Source organism: Penaeus japonicus, unplaced genomic scaffold (genome assembly GCF_977035675.1).
Source record: "Penaeus japonicus unplaced genomic scaffold, GWHDUDI00000001_assembly GWHDUDI00000029, whole genome shotgun sequence".
Taxonomy (NCBI): Eukaryota; Metazoa; Arthropoda; class Malacostraca; order Decapoda; family Penaeidae; genus Penaeus; species Penaeus japonicus.
In genome coordinates this window covers 8262744-8282743 of record NW_028234431.1, presented here as the reverse complement: position 1 = coordinate 8282743, position 20000 = coordinate 8262744, and the positions used below count along the sequence as shown (strand labels likewise).

The 20000-nt window shown below is 40.7% G+C and overlaps 1 protein-coding gene across 13 annotated transcripts in view; it reads left to right on the top strand.

The window, feature by feature from the left end:
- LOC122249530 (uncharacterized) overlaps window positions 1-20000 on the top strand; it is a 187530-nt gene that overhangs the window by 144348 nt on the left and 23182 nt on the right. For 11 of the 13 annotated variants that reach the window (XM_086553874.1, XM_086553873.1, XM_086553872.1 and 8 more), the window contains 15 exons: window positions 1379-1476; window positions 4480-4578; window positions 8624-8717; window positions 9243-9445; window positions 9892-10177; window positions 10595-10796; window positions 11263-11408; window positions 11766-12084; window positions 12328-12566; window positions 12947-13132; window positions 13513-13683; window positions 13833-14026; window positions 16458-17400; window positions 18463-18604; window positions 19090-19333. In XM_086553874.1, coding sequence (XP_086410000.1) covers window positions 1379-1476; window positions 4480-4578; window positions 8624-8717; window positions 9243-9445; window positions 9892-10177; window positions 10595-10796; window positions 11263-11408; window positions 11766-12084; window positions 12328-12566; window positions 12947-13132; window positions 13513-13683; window positions 13833-14026; window positions 16458-17400; window positions 18463-18604; window positions 19090-19333 — 3566 coding nt within the window. The remainder of the gene's footprint in view (window positions 1-1378; window positions 1477-4479; window positions 4579-8623; window positions 8718-9242; window positions 9446-9891; window positions 10178-10594; window positions 10797-11262; window positions 11409-11765; window positions 12085-12327; window positions 12567-12946; window positions 13133-13512; window positions 13684-13832; window positions 14027-16457; window positions 17401-18462; window positions 18605-19089; window positions 19334-20000) is intronic. The other 2 variants (XM_086553875.1, XM_043010490.2) reach the window with 1 other exon arrangement.

The window sequence follows — 20000 nt, the reverse complement described above, 5'->3', positions numbered from 1 at the left end:
CTGGACAAACACACAATACAACGCACTGGACAAACACACAATACAACGCACTGGACAAACACACAATACAACGCACTGGACAAACACACAATACAACGCACTGGACAAACACACAATACAACGCACTGGACAAACACACAATACAACGCACTGGACAAACACACAATACAACGCACTGGACAAACACACAATACAACGCACTGGACAAATACACAATACAACGCACCCCATCCAAAAAAAAAAAAATAATAAGTGATATGAGGACACATTTCTTCACTCTAAAAGAGGAAGGGTGTGAAGTCGAGTGCAAGCGAGATCTGCAACAAGTGAGATCGAGAATGGAGGTCCCTCAATCACAGGATAACAAGAGAGCGAGGGTCAGGTGCGGTGGGGAAGAAAATGATCGTATTTATCGCGACGAATCAGAAGGATAATGACGTCACCCTTTGAGTGGAATCATAGCTAGCCTTCCCTGTTTGTATTGTTGGTGTTTGTTTTGTTTGTTTTTTATTGTGAAGAAGAGAATAAGTTTAGGATTTTAATGGAATAGATAAAAGGCCTTTTTCTAAAAGAGTTGAAAAAAAATCACATCCAGATTGTTACTAAAAAAATCAGCTTACACTTAAAAAGGCGTGAGTCGTAAAGGGTTTATATTGGTTTACATGAATAGCTTGTGCGAACTTGTGCATGACATCAAAGTGGTAAGTCATCCGCGTTCGGTTGCATGACAGATTCGGCTTCCCTGACGGATTGCGCCTCACTTATTTTTATGTTTTTTTGTTTTGTTATTTTGGTTGCGTTGCGGTTGTTATTATTTGCTTTTCTTCTTTAGCAGATAGACAAGTATCTAGGAATATATATCTATATATGTATATATATATATATATATATATATATATATATATATATATATATATATGTATGTATAAATATGTGTGTGTGTGTGTGTTTGTGTGTATGCGCGTGTGCGTGTGTGTTGTGTGTGATATAATATATTTATATATATATATATATATAATATATATTATATATATATATATATATATATTATATTTATATATGTGTATATATATATATATATAGATCATATCTTTATAAATTTTTATGTATGTATACATATACATACATACATATATATATATATAAATATATATATATATATATTATAATGATCAAACGGTTATGAATTTTAACCACCCCAGTCTTATGCAATAATGAACATCCCTACAATGCCATTTCTTTCCCAAAAATAAATAGCCATTGCAAATTTTCTGCTCACCCGGACTCAGATTAAACCACGCCAAACAACTCGCCAAAGATAAAAACGAATAAAAAATACACCCGAAAAAGGGCCTAATTTCCTTCCTCGCCTTTCCAGACCGCCCACTGCCCCCGGAGGACCTGCCCACTTCCAGACACGCCCACCTCTCCGAGCGCATCAAGACGGTGAAAGAAGCCATGATTTTGCCAATACAGGTGGGGAGAATAAATCAGGGTATGAGAGAGAGTGTGTGTGATTTTTGTTGTTCTTATTCGACTGAAGGGGAGATTGAGAAATGATATAAGTACATCATTGTATTTTGAGAATGAATATAGATAGAAAGAGGTGTTGAGTTTTTTAGTTTCTTCGACTGGGAGAGCTTTTGTGAATATTGATAGTAGTTCATGAAGTATGGTCGACGGAGGAGATGGGAATTCTGTGAATACAGTATTGGGGTTTGGGTATTAGGTGAAGAATGCTAGATAGGAGTGAGTGTGATGTGAATGGAAGACCAATTCATGATGAGTAAGTATAACGGAGAGATTCGGTAGCACAGGGTAGTAAGAGAAGATTAAGATCATTTGAAAGACTTTAAAGCGTACGGGAAATTACCGGACCAAGAATTCGGACATCTTCTTCGAATATTGTGAAAAAAAACGCTCAAAATTCACTACGAAATACAAATAGATTCCCGCGAAATCAAAAGAAAAAAACAGTACAACAAAAGGACAAATACACAATAAACGCGCTGGAACAAACACATACAACGCAAACACAAACACACACACAACAACGAAACACACACACACATACAAAGACTGGGAAACACACAATACAACGCACTGGAAACAACAAAACAACACGCACACAAACACACAACCACAACACACAACAACACACAAACACACACGCACTGGACAAAACACAACACAAAAACAAACAACAACAAACGCACTGGGCACAAACACACACATACACGCAACTGGACAAACCACACAGCCAAACACTGGAACAAACACACAACACAACACTTGGACAAACACACAACAACAAAACACACTGGACAAAACACAACAACGCAACGACTGGGCACAACACACAATACAAACACAACTATCACAACAAAAAAAACAAACCCAAAAAAAAAAAAAAAAAAAAAAAAAATCACTCTAAAGGTTTCTTCACTCTAAAAAAAGCAAGCGGTGTGAAGTCGAGTGCAAGCGAAGATCTGCACAAGTCAATCAAGGATAGACAATGAGAGATCACAGGATAACAAGAGAGCGAAAGAAGGTGTTGTAATGGAGGCGACGAAAAATGTCGTATTTATCGCGAGAGGATAGGAATATTATGACTAGCTTCCTGTTGGATGTTGATGTTTTTTGTTTAGTTTTTTTGTATTGTTGAAGAAGAGTTTTTGTTTTAGTTTTTTTTGTAAGTTTAAAAGTTTTAAGTTAAAAGAGTTGAAAAATTTTAACATCCAGATTATTATAAAATTAAAAAAAAAAATCTAAAAGGATTGTTATTAAAAAGGGTTTTAAATTTAAAAGGCGTGACAATAGAGTGTGGTTTTTATATGGTTGTCAAATAGTGTTTAAAAGTCATCCGCGTCGGTATGCATTCATGATTCGGCTTCATGACGGTTGCGCCTCACTTATTTTGCTGTTTTTTGACGGATTAAATTTTTTTTATGTTTTGTTGGATTGTTTTTTTTCTTTTATTGCGTTTATTTTGTTTTAGCTTGCTTTAATTAGTCTATGATAGATATTCTATGATATTTATATATCTATATATGATAATATATATATATATATATATAATATATTTATATATATATGTGTGTTTGTGTGTATATATGTGTGTTGTGTGTGTGTTTATGTGATGTTTAATATATATATATGTATGTATATATATATATATATATATAAATATATATATATATATATATATATATATATATATATATATATTATATCTATATATATATATATATATATATATATATATATATATTATATATATATATATATATAATATAATATATATAGTATATATATATATATATATATATAAATTGATATATATATATATAATAATTATAAATGATATTTACAATGCCATTTTCCACACCGTCATATATATAATTTCAAATTTCTGCTTTAATGGACTTTCTTTAAAATAATAAATAGCCATTGCAAAATCCCAACAACTAAAAAATACAGAAAAAAATGGGCCTAACTTCTCGCAATTATAAAAAACATATAAAATATACACGAAAAAAGGCCACTAATTTCCACCGCCCCTCTCCCCGCCCATCAACTCCCCAAAAAAGAAGCTGCTCCACTTTTCAGCCACCTTCCGAGCGCATCAAGACGGTGAAAGAAGCCACGATTTTGCATAGGACCCATGAAAGAAGCCATGATTTTGCCAATACAGGTGGGGTTCTTGTTTTTGTTTTTGAGGTTTGTGGTTATATGTGGGCGGGAGGGGGTGTGTGGGTGGGGGGGTTGTGCATGTGTGTGTGTGTGTGTGTGTGTGTAGAGAGAGAAAGGAGGGGGGGCATCTTCTCATGTAATGATGGTGTCTAATATATAATCGAATGTAATACAATATTACTTCAAAATAACCACCCAGTCACAACATAAATAACACGAGAATAACAGCTACGCATTTTACATCGCATTCTTTTGCTTCGAACCTGTTTCATCACACCCAGTAAAGTTCTTTCTATGACCCGATACGTTCTACTTTTCGCTCCACACACGGTAATTAAGGCATCACACTTCCTCGTTTTTCTGCACGAGGGTGTAGCGCCTCCTAGAGTCACCCATTCGAAACTGGACGCAAAATGTCTTCCCGTTTTCCTTATTTTGCTGCCATGAAAGTCTACCCAAAGTGTACATTATGTGCGCGAACTGTGTCTGATGCTGCTGGAATGCTGCTGGCTTGCGCGGCACAGTTTGTTCACTTTAGTTGTAATTAGAGAGAAAGCCGTTAATGTTGCAATTTGTTATTTGAAAATTGCGGTTTACAAAAGACTTAAAAGAGAATATCTTAAAAGTTCGTAGCTATTAAGGTTAGCCCTCTTAGCTAACATTACGACCGTTCGGAATAGATTTCATATTTCTTAACCCAAAGGCTCCAGAATGGCCTATCACGAATTCCAAAAAAACAATACATATATCATATATATTTTCTTTAATCACATACCTCTGTTGCAGAATGAGGCTTACGATCCGGCAGCCTCACCGGAAACACCGGTTGAGGATTTCAATTCACACACCTATGAAGACATCTTAGCCACAGCCATTCTCAATAAGGTAAGTGTAATAAAATGACATGCGTGTGTGAGATCTTGTTCGGGCACTTGCAGGGATGCATAACTCTATTAAGATAAGTATTAGTGCAAGTATATCTTTTGTGTGTTTTATGAGCTGGTAAGCATATCACCAAACATATAAGCAATGAGGTAAACGTAATATGCAAATGTACTACTATCTAGAATAGGAGCATAAGTTATTCTTAATTTAGATATTCCTCGATAATTATCAGTATTTTTATTGCGTTTATGAATGCCAGGCAGTGTACAACCACAGCATGCATGCATACAAACATGCATACATGATACATATATACATGCATAAATATATGCATACATGTATGCATACAAATACACTACACACACTACACACATTACACACACACACACACACACACATACACATACACATACACATACACATACACATACACATACACATACACACACATACACATACACATACACACATACATACACTCACACACACATCTCTCTCTCTCTCTCTCTCTCTCTCTCTCTCTCTCTCTCTCTCTCTCTCTATATATATATATATATATATATATATATATATATATATACACACACATTTATATATATATATTTGTATATATATTTATATATATATATATATATATATTTATATATATATACATATATATAGACACATACATATACATATACATACATGTATATACACACACACGCAAATCCACAAATTTGCACACTGTTGGTTGGTCATCTCTGCACACGGGTTTCGCTGAACCCACAGACGCCTCCAGTTTTCTTGTCATAAACATGTCGTAAGTAAACGAGAGGTTATAATTGGATCCAAGGTAGACGAGCAATCTCATTCAGAGACTTACCGGGGTGACCTCCTCCGAGTCTGTCTCGTAAGGAAGAGAAACCAAAAGCAAAGGTCAAAGGTCAAAGGTCGAGGTCGAGCTTCTTCCATCAACGGATAAATAGATAGATAAGAGATGATAAACAAAAGCAGATTATCTAATGGCCGTAAACTAGGAATGTTGATGCTTTGGCATAGACTTAACTATTTCCCCGAAGAGAGAAAAAAAAAGGTTACGACTGTCTGCATCATCATCGCACGTAAATCATCTTGCGACAAGCCATTATGACCTTTCAAATCGAGTGACATAAGGTGGCTCACGCGCGGCCAGGAAGGTGCGAAGCCACACCAGTGTCACACAGGAAGCATCGCACGGACTGTGACAGGTTGCTATGATCGCCGACAAATGCCAATGCTCTATTTGAAGCTCTTTAAAAAAAGGGGCTTTGAAATTTCACACCGAGACGTTAATGATAATGAGATAATTGACCCTTAATTAACTTGTATGACTCACCTCTGCCGCCGCCACGAGTGATGAGTGAGATGTGAGAGAGAGGGGAGGGGGGAGGCGGGAGGGGGACGCGGAGGTATGTGTCGGGGGCGTCAGTGAATGAGGAGAAGCGAGAGAGAGAAGGTGTCCCTTGCCTGGGTTTCCTGGATGGGTCATGCAGTCTCTCATTCATGAAATCACACTATTTACTACACTATTTACTACTTTACTACCACTGTTTACTACTTTACTATCGCAGCTTCGAATCGCCTGTGTGTGACTGTGAAGACTTTCAGTCGAGTCGTGATTTTATAAACAATCTTTACTGCTTTACTACTACAACTTCGAATCGTCTGTTTGTGATTGTGAAGACTATTTCATTCATGTGATGAGTTTATAAACAATATTTACCACATCGGGAATTTGTGATTTTTTATGTGAGTGAATGAATTCTCCGTTTGATCCGAGTGGTTTTATATCAAAAGGAAAGTGGGTAACATTGATAAAGATGATATACGGAATATTTGTAAATACGTGTATTTATGTCTGACTCAATAAAAAATGATGAGTGATACATGTACAGTGAAAAAGACACGTGATTATGAACGGTGATTATACAAGTACATTATAAGTCATATGGGGAAATATATGAAAGTATATGGAAATGAAAAACTGCATATACCTTAGTTAATACTTAACTCTGATGCAAAACAAACTGAAAAATATACGAAGTGATTTATGCAAAGAAATACATTGACCTTAGATGATACTTAGTGAAACAAACAAACAAACAATCTGAAAGATATACGAAGCAGTTTATATTCCAAATTGTAAAAAAAGATATATATATAGACCTTAGATAATCCATCACCCTGACGTAAGACAAAATGAACAAGGCGCCAGGTGAATTGGGTAAAGCATAGAACCTGCATAGAACTTACACAATATATACCCTACCCGAAGATAAATTTCAAGAGAAAAAGGATGAAACTTAGATAATTTAAATAGATAATGAAATATGTATAAAAAAGAATACGACCGAGATTGAAAGCATATTGAACTGACAGGTGGAAAGGAAGGGAGGAAGAGCAAGAAATGATAAAAGACGCAAAAAGAACACGTGGAGAAGACAACGGAACCATAACAATGCGAAAGAAGAAAAACTCTTAATTGGGAAATCGTAATTAGTGCATTCCGAGAAATCGTGACAAGCCGAACTAAGCCTTAAATCAAGAGCCCGTAAGTACCAAAATTGTAAAGATATGTATCAAAAGGGGAATTTTGTTTTGGTAGAGATGGTGATTTATATTATTTATTGTCTTTTGGTTATTCTGTAAATGTTTAATTGGAATTTGAGGAGAATGTAGAGTGTAAAGATATCAATCGCGTTTTCATTTTAGATTGATCGGAAGGGTTAGCATTCGGTGACAAAGAATTGAAAAGCACACGCTGAAACACGCGTACATACACTAATATGCACACGCACGTACGGAAACACACACACACACACACACACACACACACACACACACACACACACACACACACACACACACACACACACACACACACACACACACACACACACACACACACACACACACACACACACACACACACACACACACACACACACACGGGATCACTATGGCTTTAACATTGACATTTCCTCATAGCCATCCAGGTTTATGCCGCACTGATATGCCGTCGATTGCAGTTACTGCAACGGATGTCATTGTAGATACGATTCATGATTCATTCCGAGCATTGCATGAACGGGGATTCATCAAGGAGAAACGGGCAATTGTTGCATTTTGCAATGTTTTCATTTTCATATTTTTAGTGGTAATGTTTGAGTCTTTTGCAACTATGGATTGCTTTTTTCATGGTTATACTTTTATTGTCTAGCGATGTTGCATTTGAATCGGTTTTTTCGTATGGCATTACTGTATTTGTTTATTTTAGAGTCTGTTTGTGATTGTTCAATGGACAGATCCGTGATAGAATAAAACAAAAAAGTAATGGAAAGTAATCGAGTTCAAATTCACCAGAAAAAAAAGATAATTGAATCGTTTTGAATGTGATATGCAATGCAACTCGGATATCTTTGAGTGTTTCTTTACAACGAGGAGGTAAACACCCCTTCACACCCGACTAGTTGGATCTTTGATGTAATCTATTAAAAAAATCACGAAAATAATTTGTGATTCAGAATAGAAGAAGACCGAATAATCGAATCTAAATTCTAGGTGATATTTTTGCTTTTGGCATTATACATATATCATATTTATTATTAAACATTATACATATATAGCATATTATATATTATTATACATTATACATATATAGCATATTGTATATTATTATACATTATACATATATACCATATTATTTATTATTATACATTATGCATATAATATATCATGTAAAGACCGTGATTCTTAAACTTCTGTTTGGGGAAATCATATGTTTGTCTCTGCTTAGCGGAAGACTAGTTGCGCATTACGTTGTTCCTTGCTTTCTTACCTTATATTTCCTTTTCTTCTATGTTCCTAAAAGGGATAAAGGGAGAATAAATATTTTATACTTCTTATATGTAATTACAGACTTACATTATTTGTTCATCAAGCGAAGGTTATATCAAGAAATAAATCTGTAACTATGTATGTATATGTGTGATTATTGTTAATGTATTTTTCCTTATAACAACAGGTGCTTGAATCATGTGAAGGAGAGAGGCCAGACGAGGTCACCATAGAGGTTAGCCATGAGGTTACCAGCACAGACACAGACAGCGGCATGTCAGGTTAGTCGAAGGAAAGGAAAGGCAGATTAGTGCGTGCGTGCGTGCGTGCGTGTGTGTGTGTGTGTGTGTGTGTGTGTGTGTGTGTGTGTGTGTGTGTGTGTGTGTGGTTGGTTTATGTAAGTAGGTGTGTCTATGTGCGTGGTTCATGCATGTGTGTGTGTATTTGTGGTTTGTGTGTGTGTGTGTGTGTGTGTGTGTGTGTGTGTGTGTGTGTGTGTGTGTGTGTGTGTGTGTGTGTGTGTGTGGTTGGTTTATGTAAGTAGGTGTGTCTATGTGCGTGGTTCATGCATGTGTGTGTGTATTTGTGGTTTGTGTGTGTGTGTGTGTGTGTGTGTGTGTGTGTGTGTGTGTGTGTGTGCATGCGCGTGTGTGTGTGCATGCGCGTGTGTGTGTGTGTTTGTGGTTTATGGAAGTGTGTGTGTCTACATGCGTTTACCTAAGCGACTGTACGAATCTTAACCAGTGGCAGAGCATCGAGATTTAGCCAACATCCCGAAGCACTAACCCTCATCCCTCCCTCCGCAGGTGGGGCCAAGGAGAGCCGAAGAGGGCGGCACAAGAGAGGAGAGCTGAGCGAAGGCGGGTCAGAAGGCAGTGAGGAGAGGTCACTCACGCCCCCTCGGAGGTCATCGCGGCGCCCCCCCACCGTCAGTCCGGACCAGGGCGTGGTCACGGACGATTCCTGGGCCCAAGCTGCTGCTGGAGACGGGCCGCCCTTGCAATTTAAGGTCAGCTGTTCATTTTAGTTCCCTTTAGGTTTAGTTGAGACTTTTTCACGGAGTTATTTCTCTTATTCACTTCTTCATTAAAACCTTGAAGTTGAGCTCCAGTTGAGCTATTTCATTCATACGGATCGATTTTTCACTTTTAAATATTTATTGTGAATTGGTATCATTGATTGTATTAATTGTGCAGATAATGGCATAATCGAATTAATGACTCATAAATATATATATCAAGAATCAAATAAATATATTATAATCAAATAAATGTGTCATAGATTTATATATCAGTCATACAAATATATCATAATGGATTGAATACATCATAGATATATATCAAAAATAAATAACTATATCACAGTCAAATGAATATGTCACAGAAATACATCATAGTCAAATCGATACATCATAACTATCGTCCGTTGACATCCATCCATCCCCCAACCCCACAGATCGAGGAACACGTAGAAGAAATCACAACCCACCACCTGACGGACGACGACCACGACCTCGACGACTTAGACGACGAGGAAGTGAGCGACTCCGGCGGGTCGTGGCGGGGCTCTCGGTGCTCGCTGGACGACTCGCGGGAGAGACGACGGCGCGAGAAGGTCACCCGCACCGCCGCCGTGGCCGAGGACGCTCTTCTGCCGTCGCTCAACATCCCGCTGCCCGACCCCTCGCACCTAGCCTCGCGCAGGGTCTCCTTTCCGGAGCTCGGGGCGGACATCGTTCATGGTGGGTTGTTTTGTTTTGTTTTATTTTTTTATTTTTTAGTTATCTGTCTATCTCTTCGTCTATCTAGATAAAACAGGCCATGAAAAAAATTGAAATAGCCGATAAATCATACCCGCCAAAATATCAATAGCAGATAAAGAAAATGATTATCATATAAATGAGTAGATGAATAATGCAAGAGTGAGATTTTCAGCTGGACAATCCATACTCACTAAAGAAATATATTCTATAATCCGTAACCTCCCGCCCACCTCCAAAAAGGCAAAAAAAAAAGATATATGTATATGTATACACAGCATATAGACAGATCGACCAATAGATAGATAAATGAATTATATATATATATATATATATATATATATATATATATATATATTGTGATGGATAAATAAATAATAATCCCGGCCTTCTTGCCAGACTCCTGCTCCGACACGGACTGCTGTCAGGTGGAGCCCGGCGACATGGTGATGGACAACGACACCTGGGAGGAGAACTGGCTTTTCAGGCGCCAGAGGTTGGTGCCTGGAGGAGGCGCAGGAGGGGCGGCTGCCATCCATGACCCTGTTACGATGCTCATACCCAACCCGGAGGCTCATGTGCTACCCACGGTCGGGAACAGGTCGGTGGATTATTTTGTTTGTTTGTATTTGTTGTTCTGTTTTTGGATGGGGGTAGAGAAGGGGCGAGGCCGGGGGGGGTTATGAAAATATTGCTTGAGATTTTAGCGGGGGGGGGGTTAGGGGGAAGGGGTTAGACTAGTTTAGTTGAGGTTTTGATTATCTTTTCTTCCTTTTTTTAAGGGGGGTCTGGATGAGTTGTTATTAAAAGAGCATTGATAGAATTGTTTTCAAAGATGGGCAGTTTATGTCGTGTAGCAGTGATAGGGTTGTCATATCTCTTGTGATGATAATGACCCTACAAGTGATGCCATTATAGTTCTAACAACATTAATCAAAACGATAGCGACAACAGACAACCACACCTACGCCTAATTCCCAAATAGATAACAATTCAAACTGTAACCCAACAATAATAATAAAAAAAAAATACCCCAACATAAAGCACTTACAACACACCTCTTCCAGGGACGTGGACGAGCTCTCAGAACTGTCCGAGCAGCACTCGCTTGGGTCCGGCGAGCCCTGGAGTACGAGCGAGAGCGAGGGCGAAGGCGAGGGCGAGGACAGCTTCCTCCACCAGCAGGCGTCGAGGGAACTCTCCGCGCTGGCGGGTTTGTGATCCTTGTTTTTGTTTTAGTTAAGGTTATTTTGTTATTGTTATTATGATTAGTATTAGTGTTATTTTGATTGTTATTATTAATATAATTGTTATTGATATTATTATTATTATCATTATTACTATTATTATTATTTTGAAGATATTTGTTACGACAGGAATAAAAAAGAGACTTGTAGGTCTGAATATGCATTTTATAAATGTACTTTGGATAATGTTTTTAGAGAAGTTAATGCATATACTTCGAAAAAAAAATCTTCACGTTATTAATTTAACCCTTAAATAAACGAACAAAAACTTGAAACACAAACCCCAAACCCCAAACCAAAAGAGGCTCTCCCTCCCCCATCAGGAGAGATCGTCGCCGAGTTCGGGCAGAAGGACCAGGAGTACACCGTCGACTACAGCGTCCCCAGCCGCGTCTCCAGGAGCTCAGGGGCGCTGACGTCCCCTCCACACGCCACCTCGCACCGCTTTCCCCTCAGAGCCCCTGGCGACTCCCCTACACGAGCGTCGCACCCTCAGTACGTGGACAGGGACTGCAGAGAAGGGACGAGGAGCTTCGGCCAAGGAAGGGGCGAAGACGCGCTGAGAAGTCCTGAGAGATATGACACGCCCAGGAGTGACAGCGACGGGCGATGTGATACGGAGAGGCCTGTGCCAAAGCCGAGGTGGGTTGGCCGGCTTTTTTGTTCTTTTATCTAGCTAGGTGTTTATGTATCTATTATCTGTGTAGACGGTTTCGAACCTGGATTTGATGTTTCATTTAATGTAGAATCCTTGTTACTTGCTTTATTTATTTATATGTTTAATTATGTATATATATCTGCATTTTGCTTATTTTATTTATTCTTCTGTGTATTTAATTACCTATTATATCACTTCATTACTCCACCTACTCCTCTTCCTTCCAGAAAACTATCTCTGGCCACTCCCTCCCCCGCTAAGACCTCGACCAAGTCCCCGACGCAATATCTCCCTTCCCCCTCGGAGGACTTGAGCATCCTGAGTCCCCCCCTCGAAGTTCCTAACCCCAAGGCGGCCCCGACCTCGAGTCCCGCCGTGTGGTTCGTGGCTGGCCCTGAGGACTGCACCGTCACCCAGGGTCGCACGCTTAGGCTCGTTTGTCAAGTGAACACGAAGAGACCCATGGGTAAGTGTTTTCTTTCTTTGTAGTTGTTTTGGGGTTTTGGTTGTGTTGTTTATGTCATATATTGGAGTATTCATTATTTTTGAAGTTTTATTGCGTGAAAAGTAAATTGAAGGTAGTGTTTAGTGTTTATATATGATGCATCATGTTAATAGCGTACATGTAATATTTTGTCTACATCAATAGGTTCCTGGCGTGTTTATTGTATAGAAAATTTTATATGAAATAAATATAGTGTACACAAATATGTTTAGTGTTTACAGTATACAGAGAGAATGAACAGTTTATACAGAGTAAAGCTCTACCCTCCCCAACGCCTACGGCACAAAATCCGAACCCACTCAGCCAAATCACCAAAGCTAATGCCCCGCCCTATCACCCAGGTCTGAGCTGGTACCACAACGGATCCCTCATTCCCTCTGGCGGCCGAGACCACTGGCTGTGGCGACAAGGCTCCTACCACCATCTTCACGTGTTCGCCACCACACCCGACACAGCGGGGGTGTATGCCGCAGCTGCCTACACGGCCAACACCTGTGTCTGGGCCTTCTGCAGGGTGCTACACAAATGTAAGTGTGGGGAAGAGGGAGAGAGGGTGAGGGAGGGAGGGATGAGAGTGAGGGAGAAAGAGATGATAGGAGGGAGGGAGGGATGAGAGTGAGGGAGAAAGAGATGATAGGAGGGAGGGAGGGGTTAGAACCTATCTCCTAAGTCTAGGCGATAGGTGAAGGTATAGATTACGTAATTGTCCATAATAGCGTAGAAATGATAGATAATTGACTGATAACTGACAAATTAGATCACTTTCTATATTCCATTATATTGCCAAACTCAACTCAGATTAATTAGAAATCATGAAGTTGACGTGTTTTATTATAATCTCATTTACTAACGAAATGTCCTTTATGGTATCATCCTTTCATTTTCTTTCATCTCGTCCGGATCACAGCCTCGTCCCGACCTCAGAAGCGGCCGTCGTTCACCAAGGGTCTTTCTGACGTAGTCGCTGAAGAAGGGAGCGAGGTGACCCTTCAGTGTCAGGTCACAGGTCATCCCGAACCACGGGTGACCTTCTCCCGGGGGTCAGAGAGACTAGCATCCTCGTCCAGGGTCTTTATCGGTGAGTGAAGATTTGTGGGAGTGAGTGTGTGCGTGTGTACGTGTGCCCCCCAAAAATAATAATAATAATAAAAATTAATAATAGTAATAATAAATGAATAAATAAAAAGATAAGAAAAACAGCTTCAATATATCCTTTCACCCCAACAGAAAGTGACCAATACGGCACATGGACAGTAAAGCTATCCGAGTGCTCGCCACACGACAGCGGGGAGATCGTCGCCAGTGCCAGCAACCACATGGGCACAACGACAACACGGTGCCACGTAAGAATCGTGCCCGAGGGAACGCCCATACCCAGAGAGGAAACGGATAATCGGCGGGCCATTTCGTCTCCTTCAAAGGTATGTTTCAAAAGGGGGCTTTGAAAAAAAGTCCACGGGTATGGCTTGCAAAAGAAGGGAGGTACAATTGTCAAAAGAGATCATTGTTATGGGATGGAAGAGGGATGGAGAGAGAGATGGAAAAGAGACGGAAGAGAGAGGTGGAGAGAGACGGAGAGAAAGAGATGGAGAGAGATGGACAGAAAGAGGAGGTATGTATTTGTGTGTGTGTGTGTGTGTGTGTAAAAGTGTTTGAATTTGTATTTGTGTGTTTGGGTTGAATTTATTGTGACTTTAGTGATAAGAGTATAGTTGGTATGGTGATGGTATAGTATCATTGTTTCCTTTGGCTACTGGGATTTAATATCTAGAATAAAACTCTTGCATGGTTATGCAACAATTTCAGATTTTTGTTTTGTTCGTCGAAGGTAATGTGCGTGTTTAATAAAGAGGGAATGCATTCTGAGTATAACCTATTTTCTTTGTAGAGTGCAAATACGTTTTCTGAGTATTTCTTTGATCGAGAATAAATGCTGCCCGGAAATTCATTTATGAGGAACAATCTCTAATATTTAACACTCGCACTCAACTTCCACTTTAGCTGAATGATACTGAGGACTCCATTACACCCACACCATATAAATTACATGGATAATGTCACAGTGCAAGATGTGTAATTATTGGATATCTAGAAAAGTAATTTCTTTTTCACAATGAACAATAAATACAATATCCAGAATCCCATGCAAGCCACCTAAGGAATGAAAAAGTAGATATATAAAAAGATAGATAGATAAATATTTGAAAATGAGAACTACGCCTATCGCAACACACAAACACACACATAACACCAGTGGTTCTTAACCTTTTTACTACCACGCGTTTTAGTGTATGGTCCTTCCATCCACGCCCCCCCTACCTTACATCTTCAAACAACTTTTGAAATTCCCTTCTTGATATTAAGAAAACTAATAAAACATATCATTATTCTAAAAAAAAAGCGATAAAACACTTCAAACGATACTATCTACCCACCCATTAAAAGAACAAACAAATGATTCGAAAACTACCTTGCCCCCCCTCCCCCCCTCCCCCTCCCACCCTTGGTTAAGAACCACTGAGCCATACCCACCTTCTGACAACGTCTCTCACTCACCACCGTAGGGTAACACTGCCCGGCGCTCAAACCACTTCCTCAGCTACCTGTGCTCCTGCTGGGGACGCCCTCGTATCGACGATTCCACCCCGCTCCTGCCGCAGAGCTGAGGATCTCTCTGGGGACAGACCGAGCGACCTTCTACCGGTGTTGTTGCTGTGTAATTCCGTCGACTTTGTTCTTCCTCTGTCTGTGGAGATCATTTCGTCGACTTTGTTTCTGTGCTTTTTTTCTTTTATTTTCTTTATTTTAGTATTGTTCTTATTTGATTTTTTTTTTCGTAGTTTATTCTATTTTTTTATTTTCTTTCTTTGTTTATTCTATTTTTTTATTTTCTTTCTTTGTTTATTCTAATTTTTTATTTTCATTCTTTGTTTATTCTTGTTTTAGTATATAGATTTTCTCGGTCTCTCTTTTCCATAAGTTTCTAGATATTCTTGATAATTTTTTTCCAGGAATAGTTTGGCGAATATTTTCTCTGTTTTTCTCCATCAAAGTCTTTATTCATATTTTCTTATTTCTCTTCGTATAGGTTTTATTTGTTTTCTTTTTGGGATGACGCTTCCGGACCAACCAGGCGGCTGCGGGTGGACTGTTAATTTGTTTGCATTTACTTGTTTGCTTTGTTTGCAGGGTCACTTTTTTGCATTTACCTGATTTTATTTGCAGAGTCTTTTTATTTGCAGTGTGTGCCTTAATTACGTTTATTTTTGCCGACTTTCAGTTGATGATACATGTGCATTGTATGATACATTGTACGTGTACTGTGAATGCGTTGTTGTTGTTGTTAATACAGTTGTTATTATTTTTGTTACTATTTTTGGTTATTATTATTACTATCATTATTATTATCCTTATTAATGATAATTATATTATTATTGATATTATCATTATTATTATCATCATCATTATTATTATGATTAATACAACTCCAACTACTACTATTACTACTACTACTACTACTACTACTACTCCTACTCCTACTCCTACTCCTACTCCTACTCCTACTACTCTTACTACTCCTACTACTATTACTACTATTACCACTGCTACTACTACTATTACCACTACTACTACTACCGCTACTACTATTTCTATTATCATAACATTTTATTACTCTCATTCTTAGATTTTTTTAAGCTTCTTTACGCAACTTGCATGTATCCGTATAGAACCGCACATTACCACTGACATATCAAAAAGAAACCTCCCGCAAATAAACATAATGGTAACACGAAAGATGATGTCACCCGCCGAGGCATGGCCCTAACACCCGCGTCCTCTTCCCTCCCACAGCACGACCACCCCAGCGCCCCGGGCAGAAGGCACGACCACAGGACCCACGGTTCCCACAAAGCCAAATCCTCAGGCCAGGCCGCGACCACCAACCACTCAGCACTAGCTTCAGCAAACACTTCGCCCCACCGAGTCCTGCAGGATCCGCTGACCACCTACTCGGGCGTGCCCACGGACGCTGACGACCTGGACGAGATCCTGCAGGTGCCCACGAAACCAGGTAGACGTCCGAAGACACGGGGCTCTGCGTGTCCGAGTGCCGTAGACACACCGCATGTTTCCGAGGCTGACTCCCCCTCAGCCACCCGGGCGAGGCGAGAAGTCCTTAGACGGGCCTCGGCGTGGCTTGACAGTGACGAGGAGGGTCGTGACGAGGAGGGTGATTTCGAGCGGGGAATGCATGGGAGGAGCGTGAATTTAGGTCCTCCGGGTTCTTCCAGGGTGATAGTTCAGGGTGAGGGTGGGTGTGGTGGTGAGGGTGACGGTGACGGTGACGGTGCTGAGGAAACGGGTTTTCTCTCCAAGGGTCAGTCCGCTAGCCAGGAACCTTCCTCCCCGCTGTGCCAGGAGGCTCGCAACAGCGCCTTCACAGGGCTAGAGTCCTCGCTAGTCTCCCCTCAAGGCGCTCTTACTCTCGACCTTGACTATTGCCCCTCGAGCCATGACGATGCTTCTTCCTCCTCCTCTTCCTCTCCCTCCTCCTCTTCTGACGAGGACGACCAACCTCCTCCTAGGAAGCCCTCGACGCTAAGCCCCTCCCTCTCCCCCCTCCCTAAAGCTCAGACTAACCCCCCGACCTCCTCGCTAGGTTCCTCTGCTCCTTCTATCCCTAGCGCCCCGCCTCACGCCTCTGGTGCCCCCACACAACACCTTAAGGAGCATGAGGACGCTTCTTGGGCTGGACACGAGGCTGAGGCCATCGCCACGTCGACACCCCAGCCAGGTAACTGCATGATGGACCACCTGCTGTCGTCATGAGCTGTCACTTGCCACCTGCACCTTGTATCTTGTGTCGTCGCGTCCTCCGTTCTCTTTGATTATCTGCATGACACGTTACATTTGCATTTACTCTGTCGTTGTGTTTTTCCTCGTCTCTTGTACGCACCTGTATTTATTCTATCACGTCTTTGCTTTATTCTGTGCACCGAACGAGCTTTTATCTCGAATTATTTCGTTCCTCGAGTAAACGGATTAAAGGGTTTCCTCAAGAAAGGTTAGTATTAGAGTAGGTTGACACACGAGTGTTTTGCTTCGATAGTTACTAGTGTTTCGCAGCTGTTCTTTTAGATGTGATTATATGTAATGACTTGTAGAATCATTTATGTTATGGCTTTTGTGTGTGTGTGTGTGTGTGTGTGTGTGTGTGTGTGTGTGTGATTGTGTTATTTATATATATATATGTCTATATATATATATATATATATATATATATATATATATATATATATATATATATATATATATATATATATATATATATATATATATATATATATATATATATATATATATATATATATATATATATATATATATATGTATATATATATATATATATATACACACATATACATATATATTTTTTTAATTATTGTTTTCATATATATGTGCAATGTTTATTCATACTGGAGCTCTTATTTTTCATGTTTGCTTTTGTGCACCGTATATGCTTACAGCTGAATATCGCATACCTTAGTAGATGACAGTGATCTGAAATTGATGTGTAAATATACTTTCCTGAATCCACTTGTCCACTTTGTTTTTTATGTATATTTTCCAATTTAAATCCTTCACATAATTTTTAAAGTCTTACTTTTCGTGATCAATACATATACATAAAACCAATGATGATAATCACTCTTATTATTTCATCTAATTGTGAAATATTTCCTCGCCATCCTTACAAAAATATCAAAAATAGATAAAAATACAACACCTCTCTCTTTCAACCACATAATTCGTCAACTTATTCCATGACCTTTGACCTCTTTCGTGACCCCGCCAGGTACGATAGCCGAGCGCGAGCACCGGAAGTGGGAGGCTGCGGTTCCCTTGGCCAACAACCCTTACGCGCCCGAGCGGCTAGTGCAACGCCTATCGCACTCAAGGTCATCCTCGACCACGCACATCCCAAGAGCTCTCAGAGTGTGAGTATTTGGGGTCTTTGGTACTACGGTTCTTTGGTTCTCTCTCTTTAGATTTGCTTGTGTGCTTTTTTTTTCGTTTCTGATTTTTTTTTCAATGATTTTTAGAGGCTTTTCTCTTCTCTTTAAGACTTATTACTTGCATCTCTCTTCTCTCTGTTTTGGGGGGTTTACCTCTTATTTATTTTTGTTTCTTCTCTTGTCTTCTCCTCTTTTTCTTCTCTTTCTCCACTTTCTCTGCTTCTCATTTCTAGGTCTGTTTCTCCTTCATCCTCTTCTCGTTCCTCATATTTTTTTTCTTGTTAGCTTTCGTTTGCTTTCCTCATTTTTTTCTTGTTAGCTTTCGTCTGCTTTCCTCATTTTTTTCTTGTTAGCTTTCGTCTGCTTTCCTCATTTTTTCTTGTTAGCTTTCGTCTGCTTTCCTCATTTTCCATGAAATATCGCAAATGCTTCTTTCTCCTGACTCCATTACCCGTTCCCTCTTGCAGCGACTTCCCCGAGGACTCTCCGAAGGACCTGGACCCGAGCCTCCGCGACGGCGTGCCCCCGCAGGCCGACCTGAAGAGATACAGCCGCGATTACTACGTGGCGACGTCGGCGAACAATTCGGGCTGGCAGAGGAGTCCCCAGGCGCACCACGTGTCGCAGCAGCCGAGGGCCGTGCAAGCCCAGCTGGCCAACGGGCACCACCTCCCCACCTCGCGGTCGACGTCGGACCTCGTGAGCTCCCAGGTATGCGAGGGAGAGCGAGCACTCGAGTCTTCCCCGCCGCCCTGCATGTCCGAGGGCGGGCGTGAGGAGCAGGGTCCTCCTCCCGCCTCTGACGCTTCGCCCACCCCCACCCCCACTTGCCCTGACACTAACACCCCCCACGCCTCTGACGCATGCAACAACCCCAGTAGTGACGGTGAAGGTAGCCCCGTAGTGGTTAGAGACATGATAACCTTGTTTAACAGAAAGAGTCTCGAGTCCGAGCGAAGGAAGTCGCGTTTCAGGTCGCGCCCGATGTCCCTCGGGAGCCTTCCGCGTCAGAGGGCCTTCTCGTCGACTGAGGAATTTTACCCACAACTCTCGTCGACTCCCTCGTCCGACTCGTTGCGCTCGCCGTCGTCCGAGACCTCCTCGATCTCCAGCCTCGTCACGCCCATCGAGACGGAGGGGCCAGGGATCGGAGAGCTGGAGAAGGACCTCATCAGACATGGCTTCCCGCGCTCCTCCTTCCGAGCGCGTCAAGCCACCAAGGGCTTCAGTCTCAACCCGCTCTTCGAAGACGAGGCCAGAACGGAGGACGTGTCGGAGAGGACGAGCTTCGACACGAGGGCGACAAAGCTGGATCGGTCACAGAGCGCGAACTCCTCCTTCTATACCGAACCTTCGTCGGATTATTACAGTTCCTACG